Below are 18,678 nucleotides of genomic sequence, written 5' to 3'. Positions count from 1 at the left end.
CTTCCAGTCCCAAAAGGGGCCCCAGGAGAGCTGGGGAGGGACTCTGGATCAGGGAGGGGAGCCATAGGATGAGGGGGAACGGTTTACAACTGAAAGAGGGGAGAGTTAGACTAGATAGAAGGAAGACATTTTTTACGTTGAGGGCGGTGATCCCCTGGGGCAGGTTGCCCCGAGAAGCTGTGGCTGCCCCATCCCTGGAGGTGTTCAAGGCCAGGTTGGACGGGGCTTGGAGCAACCTGGGCTGGGGGGAGGTGGCCCTGCCTGGGGCAGGGGGAGTGGAACTGGATGATCTTTAAGGTCCCTTCCAACCCAAACCATTCTGGGATTCTATGAAATGACAGTATGTCTCTCTGACAGACTGATATCTAAACTGAAACACTGTCAGAAATAAATAAAGGTAGTTATTACCATTATTGCATGTAAATTAAAGTCATTTCTCTAAGTCAAAACCAAGCACCTGAGAAAAGATGAAAGACTTTCAGGGAAAGTGATGCAAATGTGGCCTTACAAACCAGCACCCAATAACTCCTTCCAACGCTCCTCCAGCAAAATCATTCCATGCCGACAGCGAAATATATCCCTTGACCAATTCCATGAGAAATTTTCGTAAGATACTCTAGCAAAATGGCCTCTGGTGGTAAGTTATTAAAAGCCAGTTCCATCTCTGCAGTGGAGTGACAAAACGCCCCAGGCTGCCGACGCAGACCACAGGACCAGCCTCAGGTCTGATGTTAAACCCCCACGCTCCCACAGCCGAGCCCTCGGACGCTGCGCACCTCCGTGACAGCACCTGGTGCGTTGTTTTCTCGTGGGCTACAGAAAACCACATGAAAATTAAAGGGAGATCTAATTGTTTTAAAACGAACCATTTTAAATTAACTGCAGAATTAACTGGTTTAAATTATTTCAAAAACGCTTGCTGATCTACAGTTCAAAGAGAATTACAGTTCCGTTGCAGGACGTTCCTCCAACAGTTTGGAGCGTGGGAGCAGCTGTGACAGAGGCTTAGTTTAATTTCAGCTGGCAGCGCTCTGCATAGCCCCAGGATCTGTCTCTAATCCTGCACAGCCTGACTCTCCCTCCTGCACCCAGGAAATCTGAACGAAGGAGCCGGTGACTACAGCGACGTCCGATTTTGACCACTGTGAGGATGAACCGGGGCAGGGGGAGTGGAACTGGATGATCTTTAAGGTCCCTTCCAACCCAAACCATTCTGGGATTCTATGAAATGACAGTATGTCTCTCTGACAGACTGATATCTAAACTGAAACACTGTCAGAAATAAATAAAGGTAGTTATTACCATTATTGCATGTAAATTAAAGTCATTTCTCTAAGTCAAAACCAAGCACCTGAGAAAAGATGAAAGACTTTCAGGGAAAGTGATGCAAATGTGGCCTTACAAACCAGCACCCAATAACCCCTTCCAACGCTCCTCCAGCAAAATCATTCCATGCCGACAGCGAAATATATCCCTTGACCAATTCCATGAGAAATTTTCGTAAGATACTCTAGCAAAATGGCCTCTGGTGGTAAGTTATTAAAAGCCAGTTCCATCTCTGCAGTGGAGTGACAAAACGCCCCAGGCTGCCGACGCAGACCACAGGACCAGCCTCAGGTCTGATGTTAAACCCCCACGCTCCCACAGCCGAGCCCTCGGACGCTGCGCACCTCCGTGACAGCACCTGGTGCGTTGTTTTCTCGTGGGCTACAGAAAACCACATGAAAATTAAAGGGAGATCTAATTGTTTTAAAACGAACCATTTTAAATTAACTGCAGAATTAACTGGTTTAAATTATTTCAAAAACGCTTGCTGATCTACAGTTCAAAGAGAATTACAGTTCCGTTGCAGGACGTTCCTCCAACAGTTTGGAGCGTGGGAGCAGCTGTGACAGAGGCTTAGTTTAATTTCAGCTGGCAGCGCTCTGCATAGCCCCAGGATCTGTCTCTAATCCTGCACAGCCTGACTCTCCCTCCTGCACCCAGGAAATCTGAACGAAGGAGCCGGTGACTACAGCGACGTCCGATTTTGACCACTGTGAGGATGACCCGCTCTCACTTGCAACCGAGCACAATTCTCCGTGGGAGCCGTGCCGTAAAAATAAAGAAATTGAAAGTTTTCTGTGATAAGATCACCTGAAAATAAAGGTTTTAAAGCACTGGCCTCAGTAGCAAATTTATCTAACGGTGTTGCATTAGAAGTAATTGAATTATTATGAGAGGATTAACAAAATCTTGCAAGAACAATCTGACTGCCGTGACTTCCCCTCCTACTCCTGCTGATGAATAATATATACAACGTAATGCCAGGAAATAATTGCCACAAATGGGAAATACTGCGGACTGAAGGATGCTTGGCTTTAGGAGTTCAGGAGTTTAAAGCAAAGTCCTCCATTCAGGAGTTCCTTTCATTCACTTCAGCATTACACAGCGGCCATGAATTAATGGAAGTTTTTCCAAACTTGTGGGAAACTATGGATTTCTGGTTTATATTGGTAAATCTCATGTAAAATTACCCTCTACCTCTGTAACTTCTACTGGTACCCAGCAATGATTGATTTGGTGTCTGAGACAGCTTTGGAGCAAAGCAGAGGCACAGTTCGAATCATCTGTCTTTCACATGGTGCAATAATTGCAGAAGACCACGTCTGTGTATATAACGCCTGTATGATGCTTAGATACTATGTATACGATGCCACACATGCTATGCATTTTATATGTAAAAAAAACACTTGACGTTGATTACATTATTTCATAAAATCAGGGAGATGAAGACATAAGATTATAAGACCACAGTGCCACTGAGATTTAAATAAAAACCGTGAGTCCCAGCTCTACAGTCTATGCACTCCTCGCTCGAGGAGTTTTGCCCGGTTTTGAATGCCAGCCCTCCTCGGGCGGCTGGGCAGCAATGCTCTCCATCTCCATCTCACAGGCTGAAGTCCAGCATCACTTCTGAGTCACACTGATGTAGTTGGGACGTGAGAAAAGAGAAGCCATGTAAAGGGATCCCAGATCTCCAAATTCTCTTTTCTCCTAACGTTGAGTTAGAATAAAGAGATCGGAGGTTAAACATACCTGGAAACACAAATATAGGGGAGCCAAATGGTAGGTGAAAAACACACTGAACTCAACTCAAATCTTTCTCTCTGATTAACAATCTGACACGTCCCAAAGACACATCGCAGTTTGGCGGTGACCACAAGGCACCACTTCCACCCTGAGCTCCCAGTGCTTGTTGACTTCTGGAATGACTCCCTACCAGCTGCAGAACTGGACAACCAGCTCAAATTTCCAGGTTATATGCGCGATGGTGTATATTGAAAGGGCAAAACAACTTCTGCCTGAGGAGCGTGCTGGGGCAAGCGGGTCCTAAACAGGACTTGTATACTACCGTCTCTCTGATGCTGCAGCCTGCACAGCTTCATGGTGACCATTCCTATCTAAAAGGTATCTGCTGCTCCTGAGTGAGGGTCTCACAGAGGTTAGGTGTATTTTAGTCATGTCTCCTGTCCCGGTGGCGTGGAAGGTGGGAGCTACTGTGGTAGGCAGCAGATTCACCTTCTCTTCCTCTACCAGCAGTCCTATGAGGCTGCTTCGTACAGAGTGGCATTAATAGGACTGAAGACCTTCCCCACAAAGTTTAACAGCCGTTTTGCAGTGAAATGTGAAGGGAAGATCAAGGATAGAAAATGATCTCTGTGTCCTTATCCATATCGAAATAGTCTTTGTTTCTAAGCAGCATTTGCAATGTATCTATATCCGTGCTATAGCTGTTTCTATATAAAATTTACCTTCTGGAGTCAGGCTACTAACATTTTATTAGGCCTCCAAGGCAGGATTTCCATTATTATGGAGATGAACTGCCTTTAATGACTGCAATAACATAATTGTACCCCAGGGCAGAATTTCTAATAACACACTTGCGCAGCTCTCAACCACCAGTAAGAGATACCTTCAGGGCAGGTTATTCATTAGGGGTGCAGTACACACTACCCCAGCCTCCAGAGGAGACTATGAAACCTGAAACAATAAAGCTCTTTTTTTCCACGGTAGACTCTGCCTGCTGGGCAAACATCGAACAACATGCTTAGTTTTGCCTCCTGGACAGCAGTAGCCTCCAGAGCAAGAGTCCCGGCAGCAAAATGCGGTGCACACTGTTTCTGTCTCCAGCAAGGAGTCCCTAACGGTACACTGCGGCTGAAAAGTCACACGAGCCCCAGGAGAACTACTCGAGCCATTGCCATGGCAGCCGTCGGAATTCAAAAGCAAGAACTGACACGTTCACATTGCTTTTCACTCCACCTGGAACTGGAAGGACCATCTATATTGATTAACCTTCACACGATCGAGTTCAGTTTGGAGAAGCATCCAGATGTTCAGGTGCCCCTCTGAAACTCGAAACATCAGTTTAACCAGAGATTTCATTTAAGTTTCTTTTCCCATGCCTGTCTCAAAGCTCTGTTTTCTGCCCTAGATAAAGAGATTTCACAACAGCTTTTCTTGGCATCTTTCTTCCTATATGTCAACAGATTTTTTTGACAGCCAAGGAAGTTCTTATTTGAAGCCCACACGTAAGCGTGGATGTAGGGAGGTGCTAGGACTGGACTCCAGTCAGTGCTACTATCCCCTGGGACGGCAGGGAGGAGACAATGCTTCAGCAACTGATGAAACCAGAAATACAGCACCGTTAAGCAGAGGACCAGGCACTTGGCCTCTCCTACCCCCGGGAAGTCAGACAGTGCTGATGAACAATGCCACGATCGTCTAAGACAATATAATTTCCCAATTGCGCATTTCACACAGTTTCTAGGTACAGACTGGAAGGATGGCGTGGTTAATAAAGGCGATGGCGAGGATTCAACACCCTCATCCCCACGGGAGACACAACCAACTGCGTATAAGAACTAAATAGGTTCAACTGCCAAGTCAACGGAGCGGTGTTCATTAAGACATTTTGCCAGATAGGTCCCGCTGGATGATTTGGCTGGCAGAAAAACCCCTGGGCTGAAGTAGCAGGAAATTTCACACCTGGTTGGGCACATTTCACGTCTGGTTTCCCACCCAGGGCTTGGTGCCCAGGTGGGAGGCTCCCCGTTCTGGCGCGGCGTGCTCGGCGGGAGCAGGAGGAGCGTGGCAGCGAGCCTGTTGCTGCCACCGGCACCGACACTCCAGACTCGCCGTGATTTGCATTTTAGCTCAAAGCTGAGCTGTGTTGTAATGGGTTGTACTCACAACCCGTCCGCCCAGCCACTGGGAGTCTGCCCGGGCATGGGGACTGCAACCAGCAGACAGAATCCCACAGAATCCCAGACTGGTGAGGGTCGGAAGGGCCCTCTGGAGCTCCCCCATCCCACCCCCCGCCAGAGCAGGGGCACCTCCAGCAGTGGCACAGGACGGCGTCCAGGCGGGTTTGGGATGGCTCCAGAGGGGGAGACTCCCCCACCTCTCTGGGCAGCCTCTGCCACTGCTCTGCTGCCCTCACAGCAGAGAGGTCCCTCCTCAGGTGGAGATGGAAAGACAGCAAGTTATACACTAGTTAGCAAGTTTATACAATCATACCTGCCTCGTGCCTATATGCCTCAGGAGAAGGTCGGAAATTGCTGTAGGTACAGCCTCACCCTACTCACACGGAGGCGTGCACCCTCCACTCTGCTGTGGACCCCCTCATGACTGCTGTGGTGTGCCTTCAGGTGACAGGGTTTCACCGGGGGGAAATAATAGTGCCTCCTTTTCCCAGCTGCCTGCTTTTCATAAAGCTTTGAAGAAACCTGCTATTTTTGAGTTATATCACTTCCTCTCCTAACCTTGGTGGAAACCAGCTGAAACATCTACAGCCAGCTCAAATAACCAGTTCAAAAGTTATTTGGAAGTAAACACACTGGCAACCCGAGCTACCACCGAGCCTTACACTACCACTGCATGAGTCATGCTACCTTGGGAAATCAGGATCCAGTGATTTCTGCTGTATTACAGCACCCAAATTTTAGGTAGGTTTGCAGATGAGAGAGTAGTGCTACAAAAAATAAACCACTTTGTTGTCAGCATTGCACAGCTGTGACCAGGCAAGAAACACAGCGCTCACATTTCTTTCCCTTCCTAAGCCCTTGCTCAAATAAACTAACGCTTCCTCTCTCACTCCTAAATTACAATAAGGAGAAAGAACTGTGCCATGCCTGGGAGTACAGCCTTGGAGAAAACAGCACATTTCATCTACAGACTGTGGCAGTGAGGACGGGGAGAAGGATGGGACCTCATGGGGCTGATGCTCCAGAACTTCCAGTATTTAATACATCCCATCCTTTGTGCAGTCTTCACCAGAAGAGCAAGTATTTCCATTTAAAAAATCAACATACATTGATTTATTATAACTTTGACCTCGCACAGCTTCGTACCCCAGCTGCTAGAGGAACCTCTGTGTCATTGATCACCCAACTCTCTTTATCCCAGGAGGTGAAGTCGAATGGTCCATAGACAATAGCTTTGTAAAGACCACGTAAAAGGAGCTAAATAAGTCAGAAATAGCTTGTTTATTATTTTTCTCATCTCTCTCTAAATGAACTAAGCTTTTCACATACTCGTATACATCCCCATAGTACATATTTCAACGTCCATCACAGGCAGGGAGGTTGGATGGAGCAAGAGTAGACTTTCCAAGATAAAAGCACAGCTCTAATGGGTTTAGGCTTTTAAAAATAACAATTTCCTGTAATTTCTGGCTTTTTAACCTTTACTAATAGGACAGGATTTTTCCCATCAATCCAAATGGCGCATCGTATTCTGGAGGACTGTCAAAGACAGCTCTCTGGGTCCCGCTCTCAGGCACTGCGCAGGCGGGACAGGAAACACCACCGCACTGCTACACAGGCAACAACAAATGCCCTGCAAAGCCACGCGTGCGAATTTGAAAGGTAGGCTCCTACTTCCTACTAATGCTCTCCTTTTGAATTAAATAAAAAAAAATAATAAAAAAAAAGACTTGGCCAGTGTGAAAAAGCCGTCTCCAAGTCAGGCGTTAGGACTGCCAAATTAATTACTGACCCCAAATAATTCCTGTTTGTGGGACATTGAGTAATGTACCAGAGCAGTGTAATTTGCAGTGGAGGGTTTCATCTCCTGGGAAATATTTTGAAAAACAATGGCTATTCAGAGCAATGCAGAGACAAAATATTTGCTTTTTAGAATGCATCTTTATCAGCTTCTTGGCAGGGATGCTCTAATAGCACACAGAGACTGGCATGAACACAATGGGAACAGAAATCCCACCCCCAGCTCCTTGAGACTGAACACTACCTGTTTTCACATTTATTTGCAAGTCAATTTTGGGAAGCTATTAATGACAAATTTAGCTTTCATTGCTGAAAGCCCCTGGGTTGGAGCAAGCTAATGAAAGAAATGGTTACTTTAAGACATTACCTCTCATTTTCTCTTAGGATGTCTTTTCCTTTCTTCCAAGAATAAGTAGGTCTGGGGGAAGCTTTCGGCTTACACTCAATGATCACTTCTCCACCCACTTTAACAAGAGTTAACTTTTTCAAGAGTGTTTTGGAAAAGTCTGGACTGACGGCTGAAAGAAAAAAAAAAAAAAGAACAGGTCAGAATTGCCTCTGGAAAAAACCAAACTCTTTTGAACATTACAATACTCCAGGGATTTTCCTCACCTGGCAGTTCCTAAATGATTTGACTTTATGAACTGTGTGCACGTACGGATGGGGCAGACAGACACCGGAACGCTTCAGCTCTTTACTTGTTTAGAAATGAGCGTTCAGCTGCAAACCTCAGGAAGCGGTAACCTCGGCAGGCACACAAACCCGCTGTCACGCACACCTGATTCGGGGCAGCGCCCCTAAGAACGACGCCTGCACGAACTGTATAATGTATTTCCATTTTTGTGTCGTAACAGCGCGATCACCATTTTGGGGAACATTGCTACGTGCAGAGTGACAGCACACAGGAAAATAGCCACAAACACTGAACTCACGTTATCAGAAATGTTTATATTTCCAGAAAAGTTGACATTTTTATGCTTTATATTCATAACAGTTGCATTAACCGGGTCTTTTATTTTAATGCTATAAAGGTGGGAGTCCTTGAGGCAGCCAGGTCCTGAACCAAGCAAAACATGGCAAGACTGAAGTAGGCACCAGGGTAAAAGGTACTCTCCAGTCACCTCTGTCAGTCCCTCCAGGACACACTCTTCTATATTGTGAAAACCAGTCAGATATATTCATTGAAGCAACCAGCAAAGCCCTGCAGACAGTCTGCAGCCGGGCTGTAAGGCAGGTCGGGGAGGCGGCAGATTGTTTGGCTTATCATTCCTGCCTCAAAGGAGTTTTAATGATTTATTTGACGGGAGCCGATGACAGGCAGAGCTTCGAGGCAGCGGCCTCTAGACTGACTCTGGTAGTGAACTCCCCACAGATGACCAGAAGGTTTTATTTATATCAAGTGGGACAATTAATTTTTTTCAATACAGAAAGCTCAAAGCAAATAGGTGAGGCGGCTTAAGGGTTTTATGAACAACTCCTGCCCTGCTCGCAACATCTTTGCTGACAGGAGTTGACCTTCTGACCGACCGGTGGCAGCAAACTCTGCCCAGTCCCCTCTGCGAGCTGTGAGCCCGCACCCTGCCCCTCCTGCCCCGTCCCCGTATCCCCCGACTTCACAGCATCTTCCTCCACTTACTTTCTTGCTGCACTCCGGGAGGTGAGAGTTTAGATCACGGTGCATCACATCTGCTTGATGCTCCATAAAATGATCTAAAGCTCACCCGAAGCAGCTGGGAGACAAAAAAAACTTGCCGTGTGACACAGAAAGCAAATTCATTTTTCTTAGGGCACCTCGTCTGCCTCAATTCTTATGGATATCGTTCCTGCCGCCAAAGAGCTGAATAAAACCTAATCCTACACTGATAATGGCTCGGGCTCTATGATCAAATAGATCTCATCTTCCACTTTCATGAATCAGAACTCGCTAATCTCTGAGCTGTCTTGTCCCCTATGTCTAATCATAAACGGCCGACTTCATTTTAGCATAGAGGAAAACATGCATGTTATTACAGATTGTAAAAGAGCCATCTGAAAACCAACACTGGCTATATAAAACATTTCAAAATTAAAGGAGGCATCCCGAGGACGACTTCCCACCAGCTCACTCAGTACCAGATGGATTATTATTTATATCACATTGTCATAATTAATACCGTATAATTTCTGGAAATAATTTCTCAGATGAATCTCCAAAATTTATGGGCAAAATAGATTTCTGACTAATCCTCTTATTTCTATCTCTGTAAGGAGCAGTTTAGACTGGGTTTTTTGCAAGCGATTTGCTAGTTCCTTCTTGGTCCTGTGTGAGGTAGAGGAGTTTCACGATACGGGGTTTACTCTGTGATGTTCAAAACGTTGTCAGCTGACATTCAGAAACTCTGAGCTCAGTTCTCAGCACTACCACAGCTTTCCTGTGCCACTTCAGGGGTACTGCATTTCATTTCTTCACACCTTGTTTGTAAAATATGGATTTTAATTACTTTTTTTTCCACTCTAAGCCCATCATTCATTTTTTTAAGTTTTCTAAATTTTTAAACATGTAGCCTGAAAACTCTTTAAGGCAATGAACACATCTTACTATACGTTTTTACAATGCCCAGCACAACATGACCCCAGTTTTAGCAGAAGACCCCAGGCAATATAATTGGCAACAGAGAGGAATAACTCTGAGAAAAGCTCTCTCTGTAATTTTCTGTTTCTCCTTTTCACTTAATTTTGTTATAAGTCTCACTTGCTATTAGTGGTGTTTAATCATTTCAAGTGCTTAACTTCAGGACCTTTTAAAAGAACCATTTTTATACTCAGAAAGATCTGTTTAAAAGCTAACATTTCTCAGTGAGCTCAGAGACCTCCTTTGAAAACTCTCGTGAAAGGAAAAACATGCTGGTTTTGATTAAAAATATGCCAAATTAAATCACAAATCCACGGAAATTAACCTGCAGCACACCATTCTGGTGCTTTTCACGTGACATACAGAAGTGAGATTGCATAACCCAAACAAGAAGTCAGCCAAGCACAAGTTATCTGGCAGGTCTGTAAGAGCAGGATCTCCAAGGTCTTTGCTTTTTGTGCAGAGACGAGGTTGGCCCCTGGGTGCTGCCGGGCACGGGGAGACACTGGAGGTACCCAACAAGGGCTAAATCTCTATCTTCTGAGATCTGCCTTCCTCCCAAAGGCTCGCTTTTACCAGGGTTTTGAACAGACAGGAAAAGCATCAGTGGGTTTATTTCCATTTCTTTCACGCAGGAACACGTCCAATAAATCTTAGCACTCTGAAGTCTAATTTATTGAGCGTTATTGTATTTTTCTTGAACAGCAACAATGACAATCTTTCAAATGAATTTTTTTTCTATGCAGGCATCTATCGCCACTGATAAAAAATGACCAATATTGAAAATGCCATAATCAGAAAAGACCTTATGCTTTGTTCTTCAGGATGAAGCAGGGAATGATGCTATTGAACATTCGCTTTGAAAACAACTAAGCCGCTATTTTGTAATCATTAATTCTAGTTAACCCTTTGAAACTACAATATCTATGCTGACATATCAGTTCCCAGGCCTGCCACTTGTCCAACAGCAATGTTTGCAAGTGGGTTACATACTCCAGGACAGCTAAGGCTGGCGGGGACCTCCGGAGGTGGTCCCGTCCCACCCGGGCTCAAGCAGGAGCAGCTACAGCACGTTGCCTGCGGCCGTGTCCACTGGGTGTTGAGCATCTCCAAAGATGGAGATGCCACAATCTCTCTGGGCAACCTGTGCTAGCGTTTGAGCACCCTCGTGGTAAAAAAGTTTTTCTTAAACTTAAATGGCATTTCCTGTGTTTCAGTTTGTGTCCATTGCCTCTTGTGCTGGCACTGGGCCTGGCTCTCTGATCTTTGCCTCTCCCACCAGGTATCTAACCACCTAGATCCACAGGAGCTTCTCCTGACCTTAACTGGGACAAGCAGAGTAGGTGTACAGAAAACAGGTGGGGCAAAAGCTGTTTTCCTTGGCAAGGCTTTGGGATGGGAGTGTTAACGATTGCCATCGGAATGGCGAAAGGTCTGTTGAGACAGGTGGTTTCTCAACATTTCCCCAAGGGTCAGTCTCTGCAGCCCACGAGCAGGCAGCTACTGTCCAGTAAGTCCCTAACTGGGGCAATACTCGGGTTTCTCCACAACACTTTTCTAACCAGCAAGAGGTGAGCGAGCTTGCCAGCTCTCTGTGCTTGGTCACCCGGATGAATAGGAGAAGATGGGATGATGTAAAAATATTTGTTCTCTGTCTATCCACTTTCTCAAGTTTTCATTTCATGCCTTACTTAAAAACAAGTTATCAAAGTTCCTCGGTAATTTTTCTGTTTCAGATGCTGGACCTCAGCAAAACCAGCTCGGGTGAATGCTTTGAAACCTTTTCGGAAGGTTTGCAGCACTCAGGGAAGTACACTTACCTATGACGCTCAGTTCTGCGCTGGCAAAAATAATGCCATGTCTGTTTTCCGCGACACACTGATACATGCCAGCGTCCAACAGGCTGACGTTCGTGATGGTGAGCGAGCCCTGCTCTAGCTGAACTCTGCCCTGTAGGAAACAGCGAAAGAAATAAATAAGGAGATCCCTGCTTGGAACACAAACCCAGCAGTTGTGCCATATTTTATACCAAGGTGCACAAAACAAGTGGCAGTAATGGGAAGAATTTGCATGCTCCAATCTATTTGTCTGCCAGCTAAAATTATGTCAGGTTAGATACTAAACGGTAAAACCAATACAGAAGTTGGTAAATGCAATTTAAATTGGAGGACTTTCCCTTGACTTCTCTTTGATTTAATACCCAAACCATTTAGATTAATATCCCTTTCAAGCAGATAAACTTGAATCAAAAAATTCACTTTTCTTCCATAGCGGCATATCACAGCCAACCGTATTCTTTAAAACAGCGGCATCATGAGTATATATGGCAACGAAGGTTAGCGAGACGGCTTGCCATCTTAGCTAGCACAGAGAGAAATACTTAAAATCCTCTGCAGTTTACTGAAAACAATATAGATGTTAATAATTTAATGATCCTTTACTTCATATCAGCCACTAACGGGATTTAAGTACAAGACCATCTGCTAGTGACCAGCGTGAAGCAAGTAAAATTAGTGTGTGGAACAAAAGACCGGGGTATCATTTGTCAGCCTAAGGATATGGAGCTCCGGTTATCAATTTTAATAAGTACAGCAAAGTGTTCCCTCCCTCCCCAGGAGTTTCACCATTTAAAAATAGAAATATAAAGAGCTACTGGCTTTCTACTTGGCCGCAGGGTGGAAATCTAATGTTTGTGCAATCTTTATTGGGGTTTGATCAAATCTAGGCTGCCATGTTCTTCCACAATAAGTGACAGGAAAAAAAATGCCAGTTCCCGTGAAAGCAAGGCTTCGGTGACTTGTTTTAGTTTGTGGTGGTTTCGAGGGGGATTATGGGACTAAGTGATGCCCCTCCGGCGAGAGGCTGGGCAGACCGGGCGGTGGGAGGGGGGTGTTTCCCCGGCTCCTGCCCATCGCCCATCTTTAGGCAGGTGATGTGTCCCCAGCAATGGCAGGGGATGCTCCTGGTCACCTGCGCAGGGACACAGGTCGGCAGGAGGAACGGGAACGCCATTAGGGATCAGCAGAAACACTAAGTTCACCTGAACATCATAAACTAAAAAAAAAAAAGAATCCAGGCTGATCATTTTCTGGCCAGAGACTCCATATGGCCACTTGGCCGTTCCTTCTTCTTCACAAGGATAGCTCCACCCTCAGGTTTTTATCGTGGACCCTTCATTTCAGGGAGGACCTCGGAACGCAGAGCTGCCCCGGGTCCCCCTGTCACTAACAGCAGCTCTCCCAAAGCGGTGACAGAAGCGCCCACCAGGCACGGGCAGGAACTGCCGCCCCTGCGGGGACATCTCAGAGCACCCCCTTCCTTTCTGTTTCCACTCCAAATGTAATAAAACCCGCAGAGGTGGGAAAGCTGGCTGTCCTGCTTTGAGCAATGCAGGACTAAGTTCTCTCCTAATGCTTGGGAAGACTGCACTTTTAGAAGACTCTAGTACCTGAATTGGTGAAAATATTCACTTTATAGCCAGCTCTGGTGTGTGGGTTTCAACATCTCAGTGTTTTCGAGCTCCCCAGGTGGGGGGATGAGGAGCAGCGAGACCCGGGCACTTGACCCAAGCTGCCAACAGGGTTATTTCAAACCATGAACTTCACATTCAATATAAATTAGAAAGTTTGCTGAGGAGTTCTCTCTCTCCCTTGATGGTGGTGGTCCAGAGAACTCTTTGCCCCAGCGCTGGAGCCCTGAGCCCTTCCCTTCCTCCCGAAGCCGCAGCGCTCACAGTGTCCCACATTTGCTGTCACTGCTGGGAGTGCACAGCTTCTATGGATAGAATGGGCTGAGGATAATCCTTGTGTATTTTCTACTGGTATTGGGATCAATATTGGTTCTTTAGTGTTATGTTAATTATCTAGTCTCATTCTATTAACTCTGTTTATATTTCAACCCCTGGGTTTGATTGTTTTTTCCTGATTGCCCTTCCCAGGTGGGGAGGGGTAATCAGGTAAGAGAATAGTTGTCTAAATGACAATAAATTACCGAATCTCCTAGACTGGAAAAGACCTGTAAGATCACCTAGTCCAATTATTAACCTAACACTGCCAAGCCCACTGCTAAACCATGTCCCTGAGCACTGCATCTACACCACCCTTAAATCCCTCCAGGGATGGGCACTCCACCACTGCCCTGGGTAACGCGTTCCAATGCCTGACAACCCTTTCAGTAAAGAAAATCTTCCTAATATCCAATCTAAACTTCCCCTGGCGCAACTTGAAGCCATTTCCTCTTGTTCTGAATTGTCATGGGTTTTGCAAACGACAACGCTGGCAGAGCACGAACGCAGTCGCAGAGCCCCCGATGCTCTTGCCCGGCGTGGGGCTCCGCGGTCCCTACCTGGGGCAGCAGCGGCTCCCCGTCCTTCAGCCAGCGGTACGAGGGCTTCGGTCTCCCGCTCGCCCGGCATTCCCCGACGACGCTATCCTCTATGTGGGCATCGCCGATTTTCTGAATCCAGTTGGGCTGAGCTGCAATGCAGAAGGAATAGATAAAGCCTCACGTCTGTAACCGACGGTGTGCTTTCTAGGTGCAAGCAAATGGCTGTTTCTTTCTTTATTAGCACATGTAAGAGTTGGATTTAATAACATGCTTAATAATGGCTAATAATTTTCCCCCTCTGAGTCCAGTTCTGCTTTCTGAAGGTGGCACGTGCAAGATCAGAACCTGTTTTCCTTTTATTTTGAATGAAAACCCTTTATGAAACAGAGTAGCTTCAAAAATCCCGATCATCGTAGAAAAACAAAGCAACAGTTCATGTGCTGCCCCAGTGGAATGAATGGCATTAGGAGACCCGTGGTCCTTCAAATACAGAAATTTTCTTCTTCAGGATCCATATGACTTGCGCGTCAAAGCTCTAAAATTTAACATCCAACTTCAAAACTTGTAACTTAGAGCTACCTCTGCATTGAAATTAATTAAGGTTATTCCAGTAACTTAGGCCTGCACGGTTACAGGCACTACTTCAGGTCCACATTCCCAGTCTTGTCTTAGATGAGGGCCATATCTACAAGTACTGCCGTAGGAAGACCTTCCATATGTATGAAAAATCTTTGGGCTCAATGACTGTATTAATGACTTTGAACAAACCTTGTTCCAAAAGCAGGTATCAGAGATGCGTTTTGGTAGAATTTGGTGAAAACCGGCACTGACAGTTTTCAGACACCTATGAGATCGTATTTTTAGTTGTTTCACGTATTTTTACCAATTTTGTTGTTTGTTGGGTTTTTTTTAAAAATACAGCTTAAGTTTAGCCAGACTCCACATGCAAATCAAATTCCGCTAAAACTGCCACATGTTTTTGGAGACTGTACAAAACCTCTGACTTTCCTCTGTTACCTTCACAAACCCCATCATCTAGACAGAGCTACAGCACTTTTCAGGAACTCCCATTAAATAAGGGAGTGACCTCAGGTTTTCAATGGTCATTTGCCCTATTTTGACACAAGAAAATCTGAGAGTTAGCAGGAAGATATTACCAGCAGAGGTCTCCAAGAACCTGGTTAATACTTTTTCCCATGTAATCAGATAAAAAAAAAAAAAAAATTTAGATTACTCAAAGACAGGTAGCAACTTTATGTATCTCCTTTGGAGAGGGACAGGGGCCGGAGAAAGGTCTGAGAGGACAAATTAAAAATTACCACATCAAATTGGTAAGTTCAACATACAGTTGGTACGATGATACCTAAAATATTGGTCCACCACGACGTGACGCTGGATACGCACATTCAGAGGGCTGAGCACCTTTTAAACCTCTGTTCAGGCTGCGACAGATGTGTGCTTAATCCCACCCCTACCACACACTTCCCTTGTCGCGCTGTCTGCAAACAACAAAGCGCAGAAGAAAGCCGAAGAATTCTGCACAGCAACTTAACTCGAAGGGACTTGCAAAAAAAGCAGAAAGGCAAAGCGAATGTAATGAAAACGCAGAAGGAGAAGCAGCAGCTGAAAAGGAGAGGGAAGCGGTGTTTACTTCTCTGACTGCCCCTCCTGCCCCTGTAACATTTTAAGCGTGTTTATTATCTGTATCTAAAGATACAGAAGGGAAAGCGTTTAAATGTAGGAAGATGAAAGTCAATTCTGTCATCCGGAGTAAGAACTTTAACAATGCCATTGAACTGAGACACCCTGCGCAACAGCAACGGGTTCAGTGGCTCAAGGACATTTGCAAATTACTCATGAATTTACATATTTACTATTCTAACAGCATCCAGCTCATAATTTTGAAGAGAGTCTTATGATACCATTAAAAGAGCTCTATAAAACCATGCAGATTCATTTGCCTTTTTTGCTGTACTGTTTTACTGAATTCCCACATGAGAAAAAAGAAAAAAAAATCATACAAAAGAACTGAAAGTAACGTATAAAGCGAGAAAACCCATGAAAGGTAAGGTGGGCTCTATAACATATAAATGAAAGCTGTGTAAAAAGAAAGAAAACTCTCCTGTCTGGAGCAAAGAGAATTCAATGCTCATCCTCATTTCAGGCACACTCCTCAAATAAGGAAAATTTTCACCCAATGCAGCGCAAGACTTTCCCTGTCCGGTCTTTCTGCTGTACTTTGTAGGTTACACGTCTGACCTCCTGCCCTAAGGAGCGGCACTGAGATTTAACCGTGCGGCGCTGGAAGCACCGGGAGCTGCCGGCCCCGTTAGTCCTGTCCCTCTCGTGCAGCACCCGCGCCCCACTTCACCCCTGCCAGTTATTTTAACCGGTGAAGTTTTCTGTCCTAAAGGCATTTTTGATGCAGCCAACTACAGAATGAGCATAATAGGTCAGAAATAAATCTCAGTGAAAACCGGAGGAGTCCTTTGTTTCACAGGAGCTTTGTTCTCTGCTGCTCTTTGGGAGACTTTTCTAATTAGGTCAACCTCTCCTTTCAACAGTTCATCTCAGAGAATAGCAGGCACGCTCTTGACTTAATCTTGAGTAATACACAAGGGTTGGCTCATGTAGCAAATATGTTTGAGCCACCAAATGAGAGTCGCCATAATATAATGAAATTTGACAGCCTCCCATTGGGGATCATACCAAGACATGGTAATGTGACACAAGATTTCAAGCCCGATAATTAAAATAATTCAAATAAGGATATGAAACCAGCTCCACGCTGCAACATCATATAGGGACATTATTCCAGATAATGACAAGGTTTAATTTGTGACTGGTAGTAGTATTCTAGAAATAGTCCTTCGGATCATTTCAGTGGTGCTAAGCAAAGAGAAATTCTTTCATATGATGGGTTTGGAAATATTTTGGCCCTATTAGGAGTATTTAGATGTTACTGGCCTTGGTTGGAAACATCTCAGAGGAAAAATCTTGTACCGAAGAAAAAAATTACATGGAAGCTGATTAAGAATTCATCTGAGTTGCAAGAAAAATTCATATGCTAAATCTATAAAGTAGAAGAAAAAGCTTAAAAATGTAAGTGTGACTCTTACATAAAGATAGTTTTAAAGAAAAATATCCACCTCCAAGGTGATGAGAGCTCTCTGGAATTTGCACTCAGGGGGACAGAAGAAAAATGATGGCAGCAGTTAGAAAAAAACCTGTTTACCTTTGATCGCTTTCCAGTCTTCACCAACACAAAGTGGGGCATTTTAAAACAGGTGATTGGGAAAGTCGGCCCAAATATACTCTTACTTCTCTAAGACCAAAACCCCAGAATGACTCTGTCCTTCTTTGTAATAAACTGAAAGGCAGAAGTAGGCACTGGAAAGCTGGACCACAAATCATGTCCTAAAAGGCATTTGAAAATGAAGTGACACAGCCGGTGATGATGCATCGTATCAGAAATAAGTAACAAACCCGAAGAATTATGGGACCGATGTGAGAAATAAACCCGAAATAAATCTGTAGGACTTTGCAATCGTCTGCGAGTTCAAAACAACCAAAAAGACTAAAGCAAATGAGGTACTAATACATATACAGAATCCAATTCTCGGTCGGTGTATATTGATTTCAGCGTTCCTAAGCCAATTTATAGCAGCTGATGACCTGGTGCAGGCTGTGTAATTCATCATTAATGGCAGATGAAAGGCTGAATGACTTGTCCATTACTATATCTATTCTAAGGAGATTGAGACTGAGCCCAGGATCAGAAAAGTCTAAAGACCAGAAAGCCAAGCATAAGAACTAAGAAAAACAGATGGGAAAAATACATGAGTGATTAAAAATAAAGAATGCAGCAGCCAGTGTGTAAGGTTTGTGCAGACAACTGCATATGTCATCCTGGTCCAAATGGGGATATAGCTTCTGTAAACAAACCCCGTATGTCCCTAATTTGTTATCCTTCCCAATGATCTCAGGAACATGAAACTAGTCTTTAAGTTATCACTTTTCCTCTCCTCTTCCTTTCCTCCTCTTAATCCCCTCCCCTGACCTCTACTGCCAATTAAGGACTATTTGAAATCTATACAACTCCCAAAGCTGCGCAAATCCTCCACCAAAGTCATCTGCTTGAATGTTGCACCTGAAGGATCTCCATTCCTCTGCATCTTTGGGAAGCTGACCAGATGCTGCCACTCGGACAGGATGTCTCCTTTCTGCCTCTCTAGAAGACTGACCACAAAGGACCAGCCTGGCAGTTCTGCTTGGGACTAAAATGTTGAGTATCACAGAGGAAAATTTCGAGGAGTTAACCCAGCTGATGAAAACGACTTAAATTGTCCTTATCTCTTATTTACCTCCTGTTCCGTACGCTCTTCTGCACCATTCCATGACTTTCTCCCCAGTCACACCAGGCACCAAAGGACTGCAGGTATTACAGGCATGTTCATAAAGACCAGTGCTTGGGGATTTAGTTATTTTTTATCCCTGATGCTCTAGACTGCAGTTCCCCAGGGGAGTGAGGAAGATGTGAGGGCTCCGAGTAGCCTTCGCACTTCATTTCTCATACCTGTTTTCTATTTTTACTTCTCCTGCTGGAGAGCTTTTATTCCAAGGCAAAATTATAATAATTTGAGCACTTTTTCTGAATCTCCTAAAAATTGATTTCTCTATAGGCAGGTTTCC

At 44.8% G+C, this 18,678-nt stretch overlaps 1 protein-coding gene across 2 annotated transcripts in view; it reads right to left on the bottom strand.

The window, feature by feature from the left end:
• The window catches only part of CNTN4 (contactin 4), a 136,155-nt gene that overhangs the window by 58,188 nt on the left and 59,289 nt on the right, over positions 1-18,678 (bottom strand). For both annotated transcript variants that reach the window (XM_009882853.1, XM_009882852.1), the window contains 3 exons: positions 14,005-14,135; positions 11,481-11,610; positions 7,417-7,567 (listed from right to left, as the gene is read on the bottom strand). In XM_009882853.1, the coding sequence (XP_009881155.1) occupies positions 7,417-7,567; positions 11,481-11,610; positions 14,005-14,135 (412 nt within the window). The remainder of the gene's footprint in view (positions 1-7,416; positions 7,568-11,480; positions 11,611-14,004; positions 14,136-18,678) is intronic.

Source organism: Charadrius vociferus, unplaced genomic scaffold, assembly GCF_000708025.1.
Source record: "Charadrius vociferus isolate BGI_N301 unplaced genomic scaffold, ASM70802v2 scaffold433, whole genome shotgun sequence".
NCBI lineage: Eukaryota > Metazoa > Chordata > Aves > Charadriiformes > Charadriidae > Charadrius > Charadrius vociferus.
This window is presented reverse-complemented; position numbering and strand designations above follow the sequence as displayed.